Source organism: Perca flavescens, chromosome 14 (genome assembly GCF_004354835.1).
Source record: "Perca flavescens isolate YP-PL-M2 chromosome 14, PFLA_1.0, whole genome shotgun sequence".
Lineage (NCBI taxonomy): Eukaryota > Metazoa > Chordata > Actinopteri > Perciformes > Percidae > Perca > Perca flavescens.
Window position 1 is genome coordinate 23059002 of NC_041344.1, and position 18382 is coordinate 23077383.

Consider the following 18382-nt stretch of genomic DNA (forward strand, 5'->3'; position numbering starts at 1 on the left):
TTTCCACTTTAGGGAAACAGCAAGCAATACTTGAGGGTGGGTTTCAGGTTTATAAATTTCAGTTAGCAGTAAATCTAGCACAAAAATAAAAGACGGAAAAGTTTTTCATTTCCCCAAAAGAACCCATGCAACCCCTTTCCTCGTATCTGAATATCTGCCGCCCTTCTTTCTCTCCTTTATTTATGCCTTAGTTCCTTCTTGTATCTTTTTTTCTCTCCCGATGTGTATGCCACTCTTTCTCTGCCACAAAAACAGAAGCACAGCCCCATACGCACGGACACCACAATTCACTACACACTTGCGACTTTTTGCAGAGCTTTGTAATGGCTTTGATCAATAATTGATCCAAGGGAATCTTCTAACAGTTCAACGAGCGTAAGTAGCGTGCAGAGGCAACCATTTTCACTTTCTCCCAAGAACCACGTAAAAAGGAGCCCCCCGTCAAAGCAGAGCTCTGCAACCACCACAGGAGCATTCAATACACAAACTGGTGCCACAATAACATAACACAACATCTCTGCATGTCTGACATTACCTGACGCTCTAGGACCTGCCAAGTCATGTACATCCCAGCACAGACATCAGACTGAGGTAACCTGTCACCTACTGAGATCTTAAATGTCTCGGGAGCTGAGATCTTAAATGTCATGGCCTCAGGGTTCAATTGCCTTTTGATAGGCAATTTTGCTTGAGAAATCTGTCCGGGTTCTATTTGCTAGACAAGGAAAAGGGACATGTCAGGTTGTCTTGTACAGTTATTGTTTCTCTCTTGTGTGGGCATGGATGCAGAAGTGATGCGCAAGGCAGATGACAAGTAAAAACATTTTGATTCTTTACTGCTTGTTTACTCTTTCATCATATCTGTACAGCTTTTAGACTAGATAAGATTTTACCTCTCTTTTAAAAATCTGTCAACTCCTTCAAATGACTACAAAGTAACCACAACAGATTTGGGAGTATTGGCTAGGTTGTGTGTGTGTGTGTGTGTGTGTGTGTGTGTGTGTGTGTGTGTGTGTTTTTAATGCAGTGGTGCTCACTCTCCTTTGTAGTGCCTTGTGTGCTATTCCAGTGTGTATTCACACCTGCTGTCCTGTGTTTTCGTGCTACCGCTACCCTGCAGAAAGGTTTCCTCTGCATTCTTCTGCCGTCTCTCCACAGGCCCGGCCTCAGGGACCCCGAGAAGAAGGAGGAGAGGATGGAGAAAACAAACAATGGAAAGCAGAAAACCAAGCGGTGTTGTCTAGAAGCTGTTTACTCTGTCTGCGGGCTACATGCTTTGTTTAAGAAAGTGTGAATGTGTGCGTGTCTGTGTGTGTGGGTGCAGGCTTTTGTCTTTACCTGCTTGCACAGGTACCAGGTGTGCTATCGCAGGCTGAGCAAAAGACAATACTTGTCGGTAAGAGAACCAGTAAGAGACAGAGAAAGGGAGAGAGGGGGCGAGAGTTGGCGGAGTGAAGTGAATGAAAAATTCATACAGCTGCAGGTCCCAAAAGCTCTTCTGTCTTTGCCAGGAGTCCTCAGCTTCAAACTGCTGGGCAGGGGCGGTGGGACTGTGCGGAAGAGATGGCAGGCACACAGGCGCATACACACACACACACACACACACACACACACACACACACACACACACACATATTTATCTCTAAGAAAAAAGGGAAGACCATGGCCAAAGGAAGGTGTTCTAGGAATCAGTAGTAAGCTGAAAAGAGAAACAACGGCACAACAATATCCCTTAACAACAGGATGCTCATGACAGCATCCCAATAGTCCTCTGGATCATTTCCTAGTGGCAGCTATTACAACCAACCCACAGTCTCCCCTGTAATGGAGTGGTCTGTGATGCAATGTGTTTGTCTCCTAAAACAAATGTGTGTGTGTGTGCTGGAAGTTTATACAATTTCACCCTTGGCCTTTTTCACACCCACTGAAACAGTGTAGAAAAGTGATTTGATGCAAATGAGGCTAAATGAGAAGCTTACTGCGGAGGAAAATCCCAATGCAGGCACGCTAAATAAATCAGACGATAGGGATCTTTGTCATTATGAAGACAAAATCTAGATGCATACCCGTGACATAGCCTTGAGCCTGATGAAGAGAGGGAGAAAAAAAAAAAAAAAAGAAGATAGAGAGAAAAGGGGAAAAAAGGAAGCCTCCTCTTCTTTACTCACTACTGCAGCGTTGCCATAGTCACCGCTGCATCCTTAGGATGCCTGGGCAGAGCGAGTTAGAGGAGGTAGAGCAGAGGAACTTTCACAGATCTACCTCTCTCTCATTGTGTGAAAGTGGGTCAACGTCAACACACACACACACACACACACACACACACACACACACACATCATTTTCCAAACTTCTCACTTATACTTGTCTGTGTGCTGGGATCAAGCACTTGGTGAGGTGGGGTCTTGACGAAGTCTGGCTTTTCTCCAAGGGTACATGAAAATGAGCAGAGAGGCAAAGGCAAACATGGTGTGTTTGACATGGATTGCCTTATGCCTCCGAGACGGGCATCAACAGTAAATCCAATCAGGCTTGTCAACACACTCTGCATGAGAATATTTGATGGGTTTGATTTTGCTGCACTATGCTGTTCATCCGTTTTGGAAAGAAGTCAATACTTTCAGGCCCTCATTCAATGTCATGAAATTATATTTTCATGATTTCATAGTTTATTATTCTTTTTATAAACCAATGGGCTTTTTTAGTGTCTTAAAATGTTTTGGGAGGTTTGGCGTTTTGGTAATGAATATAAAATTTGGGGATGTTTCTCTTTAATTTATTAATATGCGCATTTTCTGCTGAATTTTATAAGACCGTAATTTGGGCAAATCTATGAAATGAATATTCTGCATGTATCTAACACCTGAAATGAACTTTATTCTAAGAGCAATGGGTTCCTGAGCATGGTTTTCAGAGTAATCTGAGGATACATGCTATCAATGCCCTTATTTTGATGCAGAATGAATACAAACCCTGGTTCTGGCCAAGAGCTTATACAGAATTTTTAAGAGACCAATGTTTTATTGTTTGCTTGCTTCTACTACACTTCTATCCAATTTGTTTGCAACAAATGCATTCTGCTTACTTTCCAGTGACTGTAAATTACGTACATTACTGGAGGCATTTTAGGATTCGAGGTGTATTTGTATTCTTGACAGTATCATGGCTGTGTGAAAGGTAGGGCTGGGTACCGAACTTCAATGCTTTTAGTCTCCAACCGAATTGCATTGATAGTATAGAGTATCGAAAAATGCCTCGAAATTCAATACCAAATTTCAATACCTAAGAGGTAAATCTCATCAGTGTCTGTGAGCCAATAAGCATACAGCATCTAATAACGACCTAATAATGCTTGTGTGGCCGTCTTTAAACATTAATTCAGGAACCGGAATTGAATTCACTGTATCGGTACCGGTATCTAAAATCTTTCAACGATCCCCAGTCTTAGTGTAAGGGACCGAACCCTCTTCACACGGGGTTAACTCCCCAACCCCCATCTTCACCGTCGGTTTCGTTGTAGGTCATGAAGTCCTTTCATCACTAAGAGTGAGGACATCCATCTGTAAGGACTATTGGTTTATTCTCATGGTCAGGATGGTCGTTTCTCTGTCAGAGTGGAATCAGGCCCTGGAGAGCTGCTGGGGCCATTTACCAACATTGTAAGACATATGGCACATAAACACATAACTACTCGCATGTGCACACACGTACACAAACGCTTGAGCCATTTACCAACCTGACACAAACGTTAAAGTGATGAGAACAGGCCCAGATGTCAAGAAAAAAAAAAAAAAAATCACATAAGCAGTGGAACGGTGCGGGTACACGCGTGTGTGTGTGTGTGTGTTTGCTCTTCCCCTGCGTCAACATCTCTCTCTGTGACATGATGAGCACGTGACGGGAGCAGAGGTGCACGGAACTGAGTCATAGTCTCCAGGGGGCAAGTGTGATGATCAAGAGGACCTTTGGGAGGACAACTGAAGCTTTACCTAAACAGCCCTCCACTCATTCCCACTCACTAAACTAGCCCTATCAATTCACTGGCCCGGTCCCCATGGACCCATACTGCGGACGGTCCTCAAAGAGTAAAAGTTATCATAGACTATTAGTATGGTGGGACTGTGTTTTCGGAATGTGAGACAAAGCCTGTAAAAGGAAAAGAAATACTGTTTTGTCGAGTACATGATATAATTTTGTGTCACAATGTTCTGTCTTGTTCTTTCTTATTCTCTTCTCTTCCCCCCCCCATCACCCTGCGGCCTTGTTATGCTCTTATGGTCTCACTCTTTTCTATACCACCACCACCCCCACAGAAACTTTGCCTACCCCCCCCCGGACTGCGGTGTCCATAGTTGAGGCCTAAAGCCTGAAGCATCGCCGGCAGGCACCACGACAGCAGCTGTGCATGACACATGTTCACCAAAAACTCCCGTCTCTGCTTCATTTCACTCCACCTCCTCCAATCCACCCTTTCCTTTCTCCTTTGGCCCCCACCACTCCAAACGGAACAGGTGATCCCCCCCCAGAGGGCCAGTTTTAAACCCTTCACTTCCTCGCCATGCTGCTTCCTCCTCCAGCTCTCTCAACCCCCACTGAAACCCCGCTGTGAGTGACAACCAGAGACATCTGTCCCAAGAGCCAGCAGCACAAACTGAAGAGGACGCCTCACAGAAAGGTCCAAACTCAGGGAAAAGACAGTGAAAAGAAGCCAAGGGGCAGCTGCTGAGAAAAGACTTTTCAAATCGTATTCATCAAACAAGTTTGACAGCATTGTACGTTGGGCTATAGTATAAAACTATCCGGTCCGGTAGATCGCGGTTGTTAAGGCACCGGTGGCATATTAGGCACCGGGTCTGTGCAGGTGCGATGGATCGCGTACAAACCAATAGGGTGTCGGAATGTTTATACTTCTCCTCCAACCACAATCAAAGTCACTCTATCTGGATGGAGCGCTTTGGATAGGGTTTTTTGTGTGTGTTTTTGAACGATGACAAGCCGGAATGAAAACAAGCCAAACTGAAATATGAGTAACGAGACTATTTTTAAAATGTAAGGAGTAGAAAGTAGGCCTACAGATAATTGCGTGAAAATGTAAGGAGTAGAAGTAAAAAGTATGCTGTAAAATAATTACTCCAGTAAAGTATAGATACCCAAAATGTCTACTTAAGTAAGGTAACGAAGTATTTGTACTTTGTTACTTGACACCTCTGCTTAAAAGACCCCACCCGACGCCTGCTTGTAGACTGGGTGGTCGCCGCCTGGGACAAACTGGACGTGGATGTCGTCAAAAAGTCTTTAAAGTTTGTGGAGCGATTCCCCTGAATCCTCTGCTTCAGGGGACAGCCTTGCGTCGCTGGACGGGAGGCGCTCACTCAGGTAGCATTTATGTTGTGACACTGGACAGTCCCTCCAGAAAAACGCGATTATGCAATCGCATAATTCAATGCATAATCAGCCAAAGTCCGCTTATTAATGCGGGGGGCTGCATTTTTTCAAATACGCCGCACTTTCACCGCATAAATTGCCGATTTCCACGCAAATATGCGGGGCTTGCATGATTTCATAAGCTCCGCATTTTGGCTGCAAAAAAGTCACATATCTTAGCAGAAAGTTGGGAACGTTATGAAGGAACGTGATTACGTGACATGAACATCATCGAAAAGCAGGGTGTTGGGGGAATCACTGTTTTTTCTCTTTTTCATCAAACCGCAATTTTTGCAAGTTCCCGCAATTTCGTCGCATAAAATTGCATAAATATCCCGCATATTCTATCGCATTTTTTAAGAAAACGTGCCGCATAATCAAGGATTTTTGCCGACAACAATCACAAAAAAACTTTTTTGGAACATTTTTCTGGAAGGACTGACTGGATGTCATGATGTAGGAATGGGCAATATAAACGATACAAAATTGGCCTACGATAGAGATTTTAATTATATTGCACTATAGCGATAATGCATGTTGATGACGCAATCTACCTGCGAAATTTAGAGCCACGACCTGCAACCGGCTGCAACGCATCATCGTCATCTTGAGTCAACATGGCTGAAAGCGAAACGGAGGAGCTGGTGTAAAATACAGGTGCAACATCCATTATTTAGACTGGGTTCGGAGCCGCTACAACGAAGCTGTGGTCGAGCCGTACCACGGAGCCTTTCATCAGCCTCCGTACTTTCCTGCTGAAGATACGGCCGTGTGTGTGTGTGTGTGTGTGTGTGTGTAGTGGTGTAGTCTAATGTACTTTAGCGGGTATACTGTAATAAATATATGGACCAGAATGGACATATTAAAGTAGGGCGTCTGGGTGTCCTCCACCTAGGAAATTTTGAGCATCAAAGATTTAATTTCCTTCATTCTGATACACTTTAATGCACCAATTTACGGTGCAAATAGCTTTATTTAGCATATGCGAAGGAAAACACGGATGGCAATTCAAAATGTATTAAACATATAATGGAAAGTATGTTGTTGTCATTGCGCATTTTTAAGTGGGTATATGGAAATCCTGGATCGTTTGTAGTGAGTATACTGCACGTCTGCGCATCACGTAGACTACACCACTGTGTGTGTGTGTGTGTGTGTGTGTGTGTGTGTGTGTGTGTGTGTGTGTGTGTGTGTAGAAGTGTGCTCTGTCACTGTTTTGCACTTTTTACTGTCTATGGTATGGCACTACTGTAAAGAAACTTTTATACTTTTTACATTTTCTTTAGTTTGACATATCTGCAACATTATGTTGTATAATTACAGTTTTGCACAATAAATGTTCTCAAATCTACATACTGCGTTTCTTTCTCTTTTAAAAGAAATACATTTAGCAGTTTGGCTTTCCTTAGGGTCTATGTAACCTGTTCTGAAATGGTTCTATTATAATTTATATATCGTGATATATCATTATCGCAAGAGGCTGCAATGTATATCGCAATATGGATTTTAGGCCATATCGCCCATCCCTATCATGATGTGACATAGGCCTACTACACATGTCTATATGAGCAGTGCATGTGTAGTAGGGATGGGCATGATTAATCGATGATCGATAATTGATTATTAAGAATTTCGTCGATGACGTTAATTTGTCATTGACTAAACTAACACTGGTTGCGTTGCGTAGTTTGAGTCTTGAAGCAATTAAATTAATTTCACAGTGTGGCAGCAATTAAACATTTTACCATTCGGGGGCAATATTTGACTCCATACTCAGTTACCTGGCTGCGAGTTTCCGTTTTGATTTCAAAAGTAATCATGAAGAGGACACGGCGAAGTGTGGCGTGGGACCATTTAGATTTTTTTTTTTTTTTAAAACGACTTAATTCACTGCAAACACTGAGATGCCGTGTATAAGTACAACACGGCCACAACTCAAATGATGTAGCCTACCACTAAACAAAGTGTATCCGCTACCGTCTGTAACATCAATCAGAAACTGGTGTTCTGCATCCCAGCAATGTGTTTTTCAAAACTTAATTCTGACCCAAACTGCTTTGTCGTCCTCTAATCCTGTCTGGCTGTTGTTGTATATGGTGCTATTTTTGTAAATGTTTGTTAAAAAAAATGAATGGTCTCTGTCCACTGCAACGCTATGGCTTTTCATTTAAAACAGTTTATTTAAAACAATTAAGCTTATCAAACAGATGGAATTAGAAATAAAGGCCTGCCTCTAACAAAAGCCTGCTTCAAATAAAAGCCTGTTACCTTCTGCAGTTCAGGAAGGAACTACGGAGGAATTACGGTAATAACCCACATGCTTTGTCCAACTCATTTTTCGAACAGTATCAACGACGGGCAACCCTGTTCAAAATATATCTGTGACATTGTTATGCTGCACAGAATTGATAGAGAAAAGGTCGAGAAAGCACAGGACTTTTGCATACTAAATGTAGGTTCAAGTTTGATTTATACTGTAGTTGTGCACTACAGGGTTACAGCCTGGCTATGGACGTAAGACGCTGATGGGTGAAATCCAAAACTGAGCTATAAATCAACACTTATGCTGTAGGTAGCTACAGTGGGACTCCAGTTAACCCCTTGCATTGACTATAAATCTAGCTTTAGGCTACTAATACCTTAAATTAAAGTAGAGGAAGTCATTGCTGGGGTTAATGATCTCAATGCATCACATCTGGTCAAGTCAGCATTGATTTATGTTTTTGATAAAACCATGAAAACATGAATAATATTTAGTTGGTTATGATATTAAATGAAGAAACATCCATCAAGGACACTTTGCTGTCAGATGTAAAACACAGTAAGAGACTTTGACACCGGAGACTTGTTTCTTGCTTATCAAATGGTTTTTCAGTTTGATTTATGGATGTGCGTTAAATTTAAGGTAAACATTCCCTTATTGTGTTGATCTAAAAATATGTAACTAGTGTGGCATTACATTTCCTACAAAATACATTTCCAAATGCAAATTAATTGTACTTTTTACAATTGTCATTGAAAAAGAAGACCAAAAAGTAGGAATGATAGTTTTGGTGGGTCAGAAAAAGATATACAATTCCTTCCAGCTAATCAATAATGAAAAAAACAAGATACAGATACAAATGTGTACAGCTTGGTAAGGTACAAAATTAAATTTGTATTAATATTTTTGGATTGAATAACGTAACACTTGAGCTGCACAAAACGTATAAGGAAAGTTGGCTGATATGCAGTATCAGAGAGCTTCCTCACCCTAAGGTGTGCAGAAATGAAATCCATCAAGTCTAAATCTAGCATCGATATCTCTCAACACTGGGCCCTGACTGCAGCAGTTTGTTCCATTACTATTCCAGTGGGTTTATCTAGAATATGCCTTTTCCAGCTCATTATGCCCACTTTAGGCTCCCATAAGGTCATTAATCCCAATCACTGTGTTCATTTTCACACATGCCAAACCAGTATTCCACACTTGGCATATCTTTTTACCCTTCTGTAATGCTGTCTTGCACGTACGCGTGCACACACAGACACACACACACCGACACAGACACACACACATTTTGCCAGTGTCTCCATCTACTTAGTCATTCTGTTTGAGTCACTCTGTCTGTGATTGCATAATAACAAAATACTGTGAGGGGGATCATAAGACGATAATGATCAGAGAAAATCTTGCCAAATACAGGCTTATGGACTTGAAATTTATCTGTGATGACACATTTCAACACTCTTCAATACCATGAGTTAGATTTGTGAAGCAGCTTGCTCGTGTATAAATGATTTGCCCTTATCCAGAATATTGGTCACAGAGAGCTTTCCGGCATCAGCGCTCAATGCCTTATAGAGATTACGGATTTTTCTGAGAAGTTTTTTTATTGTTATTATTTTTTTTTAACTGCTAAGGTGCCTCTTGGCACCAAAAACTCCTAGAGGAAGGAAACAGAAAGCGATACAAATATAGATTTGTGTTTCTCTATTTGTTATTCATTCAATTGTCCAGTCATCGATCCTAAAACAATGGGATTTCCTGCTACCAGAGGAAGAGAGAACTAGGTTTAGCATTGCTCAACAACAGCAGAGAACATATGGGTAACATAGTATGCATTAAGGCATGTATGTTCTTGTGAGCCTGAGATATGAGTCCATATGTGCATACAACAGTGCCTTTGACTAGACTAGACCTACGATCAATGCCTGGGTGCTGAGCAGCGATGGGGAATCCTGCTGCCAGGTTGCAGAGATGCTAATGAGCAGAGCAACAGGACGGGGATCAGAACACACAATCAGAGGAAGAAGATAAAGAAGGAAGATGATCAATAAGGGAGATTTAAGTTGGAACTCTATTAGACGTGCCAAAGTTTTGTGCAAGGGGATTCATCTAGTCTTCTTCGGGGGTGGGGGGGCGTTTAAGACCTTATGCTTGGTTGTTAGATAGAATAAGTTGTACCAAGCACGGGAAAAGATTTATAGTCCCGGAAAACAAAAGAACCTATGAAATTATTTGTTTTACAGTAGCATGCCAGTCTGTAGCATACCCAATTCTCTCTCTCTCTCTCTCTCTCTCTCTCTCTCTCTCTCTCTCTCTCTCTCTCTCTGAAAAGCCCTGCAGTGGAGAGGAGACGCATAATAGAAAAACTCATTTGAAGGGAACTCAGGAGCCCAGGACCACATTAAGCCCCGCCGCCAGCCTGAATGAAAGATCATGTCGAACTTGTCACACGGTGTGTGAGAGAGAGACTGTGTGTGTGTGTGTGTGTGTGTGTGTGTGTGTGTGTGTGTGTGTGTGTGTGTGTGTGTGTGTGTGTGTGTGTGCATGTATGTGTGCACGAGAGAGAATTAGAGAGAGAAACAGGATAAAAACAGTAGAAATATTTGAAAAGATGAAAAAGATGTGAAAATCAAATAAAGAAGGCTGAGTGTGCAAAAAGAGTATCGTATTCAACACATTCCCCTGATTCTGCAGGCTATGAAATTCTCCAGGTCGTTCTCCATCCTTCATTCAATGGATTTCACAGTCTGCAACTTCAACAGACAAACTGTTTTCCTGCAGTTCACTCCACCGTTTTTTTTACAGTTATTGATTCTTCTGGACAAACAGCATTGTGTATTTAGTCTTGAATATAAAATAGACCTTGCGACTACTATAACAGCCTAATTAACTTCTACTTGGCCAACAACACAATTTCTGTAACTGAAACTGGTGAATTGAAAGGATACCATGCAGCAGCAGATGAAATCTTTTATAAATCACTAGTTTCTCAGATCAAGATGCCGTTTGTTGCCAGACAATCCCCTGTGTGATTGTCTTCCAAAGCCCTCGTTCAGGGAAACACTGGCTCTAATTCCACAGAGGGCGGTAACCTCCTTTTCCCTTTCTGCTCTCGGTCTCAGACTTGAATTTCCTACAAGCAGCGAGATGAGTTTAGCCCATTTTCTCTCATTTATGTCAAGGTCAGACAGGAGGGATTCTGTGGGATTCACCCCAAAAAAAAGATACCTTTTTACTTTCTTATTCTTCGCTTCCTTTGTCCCTCCTTTTCACCCCTATTTAGCCAAGGTTAAGTTTTTTTTTTTTTTTAAACAGTGTTCCCCTTTCCCTGTTCCTGCTGTGGTCTTGTGACCCAAGCCAAATTGTCATGCAGAAATTGATTGTATGGACATCCTGGAAAGGTCCATCACTGCATTTATGCTGCTTTATACATCCACACCTCCTACGGTTTCTAAAATGTCAGAGCATGGGGTCTCTGAATAAAACATCACCTGCCTCTCATTCTGGAAAGATTTACCTTGGATTGAACTCTATAAAGTAAAATTCTCATGACACATCAGCTTGAAGAGTGACTGACCCTTCCAGTGACTTTTGAAATATATTCATACCCCGTTTACACGTACATGGTGTACATGAAAACGATTCTTTGAAAACGGCAAGGTTGAAATGTCCGTTTATGAAAACAGTGTAAATGTAGCAACAATCACAGGGACGCCCTCGGTGGAGTGCAACAATGTAGCTAAGAGATGGATTTTACAGATCACAAACCAACTCCTTTTGGTCTTCTCTGCTGTTTGGTAAAGCATATTTATTTATTTTTTATTTTTGAAGAATTAGTTGTAACCCAAACTGACTTAGAGCCATCTCTGAATATTGTCAAAACTTCACTCTGATCACTAGGTGCAGGACAACTCCTGCCTAAAGGTTGTGTTTAGATGGAAATGTAAAGGAAATACGTTTAACAACTTTGTCGAAAACCACAAAAAAAAAGGATCCTTTACCAACTGCTGTGGGTGGTAACACCACACAGCAAGTCTGATCGGTTTCTACAAAGATTGAACCGCAGATGATATTTTCTTGATTTTATATGACTAGTGTGGGGCCAGCATTAATAAATAAAAAAATAAAAAATACAATGCAGACTGTTGAAAGTGTACTTTTACTGCATATGGACATTTCTATCATTTGGTAGAGGCTCATAATAAAAATCTACAAAAAGATTTTTGCTGTAAGTGAACAAAGGAACTACGAAATACAAGTAATGGTGGGACCATTAAAAGGGTTAAATCTGTAGAGATTTAAATCAAACAGCAACGATTGCCATGCTAGTAGCCTGTGATTATGCTCTTCTCCGGTACCTTAATTTACAATAATTGATTAGGCAGAGCCCACAGATGTAACAAGTGTTTTTTGCCCATGCCTCTCTCAATAGCTGCTGCTCAAACTACAATTAGGTCTTGCATTGTCTAACCCGCATGACTTGGAATGAGCTTAAACAATCAATTCCAGTAGTGAGTTTCTATTGAGTTTTAATCAAGATTTCTACTTTGTTCCGTCTTCTCTCACGGTTGCCTGGCCTGCAGATTTCGCAGGTCAAGGAACCATTCAGAAAGCTTTAATTAGCTTTCTCAAGCTAATGAGTTCTCAGGCATCATACAAATTGCTCTGTCAAACCCTGACTTTGAGCCAGCTTGGACTGTTTGGGTGTGAGCTCAACAGAGTGAGGGACTTTTAATCATGTTCAAATTCATTACCCCCCAAATGAGTAATGTTTCATTCTTCTCAGTCATTTTGCCCCTTATTCGTAGTTAAAGCTGCCCCATGGCCGTGACAGACACCGCCAACCTGTTTAGTGTGACTTTTATCATCATTACACCGGATAGATCCGTCCCTGGCACATTTCGAGGGGACATTGTAATAACAAGTCGAAGCTGATGGACTGAGAGCAGAAAAAGGAGGCGACACAGAAGAAAGGTAATTTAGGACTTGGGAGTAAATCCGAGCATCCAACGCCTTCATGGAGACAGCAGGGCAGGGAGGAAGCTCAGAAAAAAAAAAATGTGAGGATGGTTTAAAGATGAAATATGGCGGTCTGACCCCATTCCCTTTTCCCCAGATCCAATTCAGCTCAGCCTAAATGAGGATGGGTATTGCCTAAACCGATAACTTTTCGGGCCTAAAGTGTCTTTTTAGAACCAGTTTCCGGGGAATTGAATTTCAATCGTGTAAGCTGTAAATGAGGAGGAGATTTATGGGACTGTGCGTGGGAAAAGGGTATAATAAGGCAGCAGCAGCAGTCGCTTTACACTTTGTCACATTCACAATGAAGGCATTAGGGCTTTCACCCACTTCAAGCAGGGCCTGGAACAATGCTGCTGGTCTCTAATGCCGCCATAATGGTTGCTGTCATCATCCTTGTCAACTTTATTCTCACTGTCATCGTCATCATATTCATGAGTGAAAGTTCGCCCCAAGATTATTAGGCTAATCTTAATCTTTTGACTGTTTGTGCATTTTTCTGACTCCCATGTCATGCTGCATAATGCTGTTTGATATGGTCATGGCTTGGGTAGGGGTGTTTTAAAGAAGAGGATTCATACAGTAAAAGGACCAGCCGTTATTTACCTCACTCCGTCTCTTTCTCCCTATTTCTCCATTTCTCTTTCTCTCACTAGCTTCTGATGTTAGACTGATATAGCTTGGAGCACAGCCACTTGCTGTCAGGTCCCAGCAAATGGAATCAACACGGTTGACGGATAAACCCACCGAAAATAAGTTGTCAGAGAGCTGCTGGCCCTTCATCAACTTCCCAGCCACGTGTGGCACTGCCTTGACCCCTCCCAATGCCATATCAGGAGGGTGTTTTATCTTCAGCATGCTGAAATTAGGTTTCAAGTTTTTATTTATTAATGTATACTTTTTGTTCTCGCTGACATGAGGAATTGGGTTACAGTTGTTCTTGAGGTTCAGAAAGATGCTCAGAGGGATGCGTTTACCCTATTGAATCTTGACTTTTGAGAGAGGGAGGGTATTCACAGTTGGGCACGGTACAAATCAATCATACCTAATGTGACAACGCCCTTATTGCGCCCTTATCACAAAATAGTCTGCTTTTATGCTTTGGTTGTATTAGGAATAAATTAAACGAGATAACGTGTTAATTTATTACCTTTGTAGGTCCTGGTTGTTGGACGACCTGTGGACAGAGCCAGGCAAGCTGTTTCCAGTCTTTATGTTAAGCTAAGCTAACCAGCTGCAGGCAGTAGCTTCAGATCTCATCATTATTAAACTCTCAGCACAAAAGCAAATAAGCTTACTACCCAAAATGTCAAACTATCCCTTTAACATATGCAGCTGGATTCGCATTGAGCCGAAAAGTTTCTAAATCATTACTGTAAATACACAGTCTGACTCCAGAGGAAAAGATATGCATTTAAAGATAGGATATAAAGAAGCTAACATGAAAGATTTAAGGTAATTCACACAATGACAAATGTATATGAAAAGCAAGCAGAAAAACTGAGGTACGATAGGACAAGTAAGTCGTAGGCTTACAGTAGTACAAACAAATCCAGAGAGCCTAAACAAAGACCTTGTGTTTGTCCAGTTAAAACATTCTCAGAATGTGTGATGTGTACCTTCCACCAGGTAGTGCAAAATTCCCCAGACCATATCTGGCTAGCAGAGAGATAGCAGAGAGAATGAAAAGGAGAAAATGAAGAGTGAACCGATTCTGAGCTTGAGAAACCTGACTACTTGCTTTGCACTCTCTCCCTAGAATGTACCAAAAGCTTTACTTACTTTATACTATTTCATGTCCGGTGCAGGAATTTTACCCGCATACTGACTTAATCAGTACTGTATGTGAGGAAAATGAATCTCTCACCAGGACTGCATTCACCATGGACTTAATCTACGAACAGTCGTCCCCAAGAGATGGAATTGAACACAAGAAAAACCTGGTGTCTACCGCATTTGTTTCATGTAGGCCTGCATACCAGAAAAAAATCCTTCTGGATAAATCTTTTAAAACTCTTTGCACATCTTTAGCGCAGTATGTTAGAGTTTTTCTCATATGATGTAACCCTCAACCAGTTGCCAGAATCCAAGAAAGCAGTTGTGCCAGCCTGCTGCTATATTCTCTTACTCAGAAACAATGGATCTGGTCTAATCCGTCAAACTGAGGAGGCCGTTCTAGTCTCTTCCTTTCACTGTTCATTTTCAGAAAGGTCTACCCGTTTTTCAAACATTGATGTGATTAACAAGCGACACGCAATGTAAACACGAAGAAGAACTAGGTCAAGGATTTCACACAGTGACTGCATCCCTGATCCTTCTGCACACTACCTCAGAGCTCCACCAGGAGCCACTGTAGATCCATCTGTGCCAACGGAAGAGGCAGACAGAGGGGAAAGGGTGGGGGGCATGCAGGGAGGTAAAAAGAGCTCAATGTATTAGATCAGCCACCCCACTGGTTTTGTATACCGACAGCTGTGCTCTATAACCCACTTGACAAGATTAAAAGTCCAAACATATAAACAAATAGACAATCTGCATCCTGGCTTGCAGAGGCTCAGTCATCGAACTCAGTTCCCTTTCTCCCGTCTTCTGCTGCACCTTGTGAACTACACATGTGATGCGGGAAGAGTGCTGGAGCATAATTTAGGGCTGCTCATAAGATCACAAAATGTGACCCACTTCAATGTTGCGCTGACTAAAAGATGCAGGATTCTAATAATATTTCAGGAGACACTTCTTCATAAATCTTGAATAGTATTCCATGCACGGGATAGATGCAATCCCTAACCTCTCTGTGCTCGGTTTGTGGGTGCTGGTGCATGGCTGTGCAAGTGTTTGCAGAGAGAAAGAGAAAAAGAAATCCAGACAGAGAAAACATGACTGATGACAGATCTACAATGCTCAGCAGTACATCTCTCACTACACAGCCACACAGCCAATCCTCCTCCAAGCTAAGGCATTCATCCATCCGTCCTTTTACTCGCTGGCGCTTTGTGTTTTTTTGTTTAGTTTGTTTGTTCTGACATGTTAATGGGACAGCTGATGGACTGGCAGTCTGATCCAGCTAGAGGGGCAGGGGCTGCTGGGTTTATTTTATTCTGACAGCCAGGGGGAAGGTCAGCACGCTCATAGCTCACCTGCCTTCTCCTCTCTTCCTCTCTGTCTCACTTTCTGCAATCTCTCATCCTTCCTACCCAATTTCTGCCTTTGTCTCGTTTGCTTCCATCTCCCACGGTGTGTTTTTGGGCACATCCGTCTCGGCTCATTTCCTCTCTCATGTTCAGAGCTCTTCTGAAACATTTCCCCTATGATTGACCGATGGCTGCAAGGGAAATTGGGACAACAAATTAGATGAACTTTGATGCAATACCAAAAGAAATACCCCTGCAACAAAAGTAAGAAAAGCTCAAATAACACCTTCTGCAAAGGAAAAAAAGGCTAAAGGCAACAACAGCATTATGAAACTCGCAGGTCTAATCTCTAGAAGAGTTTCTAGTGCTTGCAGAATGCAAGGAGGACATTCTTTTTGAAATGATGTACACTGAAAGAAAACCGAGGCAGACACACTCATGTATTTGCATGTGCATACACCTCAACTGTTGACTTTAAAGCAGAAATCATTCTACCATTCTCCTATACAAAATGCGCAGATGGCAATTTAACTCTGTAAAACTCTGAAAATGTTGATGCTTCAAAACAAAAGCTAAATTATGTTGAGAAGAAGTCTCATACTTTTCCATCTCTTCATTTCAGAGCTGTGTGGAAATGGGTAAGTATTAATGGCTGACCAGGCAGGCCGGTGTGCGGCATGCCACAACAAGCCAAGACCATATTAGGCTGCTAGGGGTGGGGGTGATGGAGGAGGTGGATAACTCAATGTGAGCCGGGGAGAGCCACAGCACAGCCACACCACGGAGTGCTGCAACACTCCACAAGTCCCCGTGTTCAACGCTTTCATCTGCTTCAGGCCCGAGAGCAAGTGGTGACAGGAAAGGTTGACCCGTAATGCTGACAGGTCAGATGTGTGTGCGCTTGTTGTACTGGAAACAAACCTGACTGTAGAGCACCTCTGCCCTCAGCTATGCATGTAAAGCGGTAATCTGTAGGTTAATGATTAATACTTAAAGACAGTTAAGGGGTACTACATAAGAACCAGATATTGAGTTTTTTAGCTTAGATAAAAATATTTCTTAAGATTATTCGCTTTCTATCACAAGGTAATAAGAAATCCATAATGTTCTTCTTATAGCAGGGTTTCCAGCAGCACTTTGCAGCTAAGGCAGCCGCCTAAGCAACACACGCCTGTTGCCTTAACGTCATCCAAAAAAATAAAAAAAATGCAGGTGGAGGCAGGGGAGACAGGCTCAGCCACGGGCTGCTGTGGACTTGTCGGTCTCACAAGTGGTTTCAGGAAAGTGGCTGCATGTGTCCGACAATGCACAGAACATTAACCGGTACAAGCCTACATCTGTCCGTGGACACGGAGTTCAGGAAATGTTTCAGAGCCTCCTGGACAGGTGAACTGAGACTCCGTTTCCTGCTTGTCGGTCAATGGTTAATAATCGGTTAACATTTAATTTCATTGTTCTATCTTTTGGAAGGCTGGCTGCCAAAAATCGCTACTTACTAGCTAATTAATTAGCCTGAGGTAAACGATAGCTACCAGTAAACAGAAGTGTGGTGGCTGGCGTCTGGTGTGTGCGCCAGTGTTTGTGTGTGTGTGCGCGTGTGTGTGTGTGTGTGTGTGTGTGTGTGTGTGTGTGTGTGTGTGTGTGTGTGTGTGTGTGTGTGGGCCCTCCTCCCCGCGCAGCTTCGACATGCAGAAAGCAGAACAACAGATGAAAGTAGCTGCACCTTCGCCAAAATGAAGACTGAAAAACTGAACTATTTTGGTACAAACATTTACTCACCGTGTGGCAGATAGCCACATAGATATAGATTGATAGAATTTATTAATGATATATTATTATTTAAATTTAATATTTTGTGTTAAATAAATAATTGTTAAATGTAGTACAAAGTCTGTAGTCTATCGCACAAACAAGCCCATGTAGCATTTTGAAGCCAGATAAAAACGTTCATGTGTCTAGGGCAGAAGCCAAAATGTAAAATCATTGATAACCACAGAAAAGGCTCATTTATACTCAACCTTGGATACACATACAGATACGGATGGAGCCTTCTGTCTGTAATCTGTGTGCATTTTACCGTATTTGTGCACATTTCCTCACTTGGATCGTCACTAAAGCTACCAAATGAATGAATCAGTCAATACGACTCCTCTTATAATAAGTCAGTGTATACGAAGTGGACCAGAACTAAAAGGCCAAATGAAGAGCCTCCAGAAAAATGTGATTATGCAATCGCATAATTCAATGCATAATCAGTAGGGGTGTGACTTACAATGTTTAGATATTGTGTTCGTCTTGTCTGTCACTCTTTCGCCGTTTATTATTTCCGCAGGAAAACCAAAATCTTTCCACACAAATGATGTAAAAGTGGCAGGGGGATCTTCAATAGTAATTCCACGCTCCATCACGCTGACATCACATCGCCTCACGAGACAACTTTTCACCTCGACGAGAAATCTCGTCTCGTTCTCGTAAACCCAATCTCGTGATGTGTCTCGTGGAGTAAGCGTCTCGTCACACCCCTAATAATCAGCCAAAGT

The 18382-nt window shown here is 42.1% G+C and overlaps 1 protein-coding gene across 4 annotated transcripts in view; it reads right to left on the bottom strand.

Moving 5' to 3' along the window:
- col9a2 (procollagen, type IX, alpha 2) overlaps positions 1-18382 on the bottom strand; it is a 144358-nt gene that overhangs the window by 73689 nt on the left and 52287 nt on the right. The window contains exon 2 of one of the 4 annotated variants that reach the window (XM_028596727.1): positions 1476-1550. The exons of 1 other annotated variant lie outside the window; for it this stretch is intronic. Coding sequence is in view for 1 of the 3 variants with exons in the window: in XM_028596723.1 (XP_028452524.1) it covers positions 15906-15989 (84 nt within the window). In the remaining 2 variants the exon portion in view is untranslated. Of the gene's footprint in view, positions 1-1082; positions 1417-1475; positions 1551-15905; positions 16034-18382 lie in introns of those variants that run through there. 2 more of the 4 variants (XM_028596723.1, XM_028596726.1) reach the window with 2 other exon arrangements.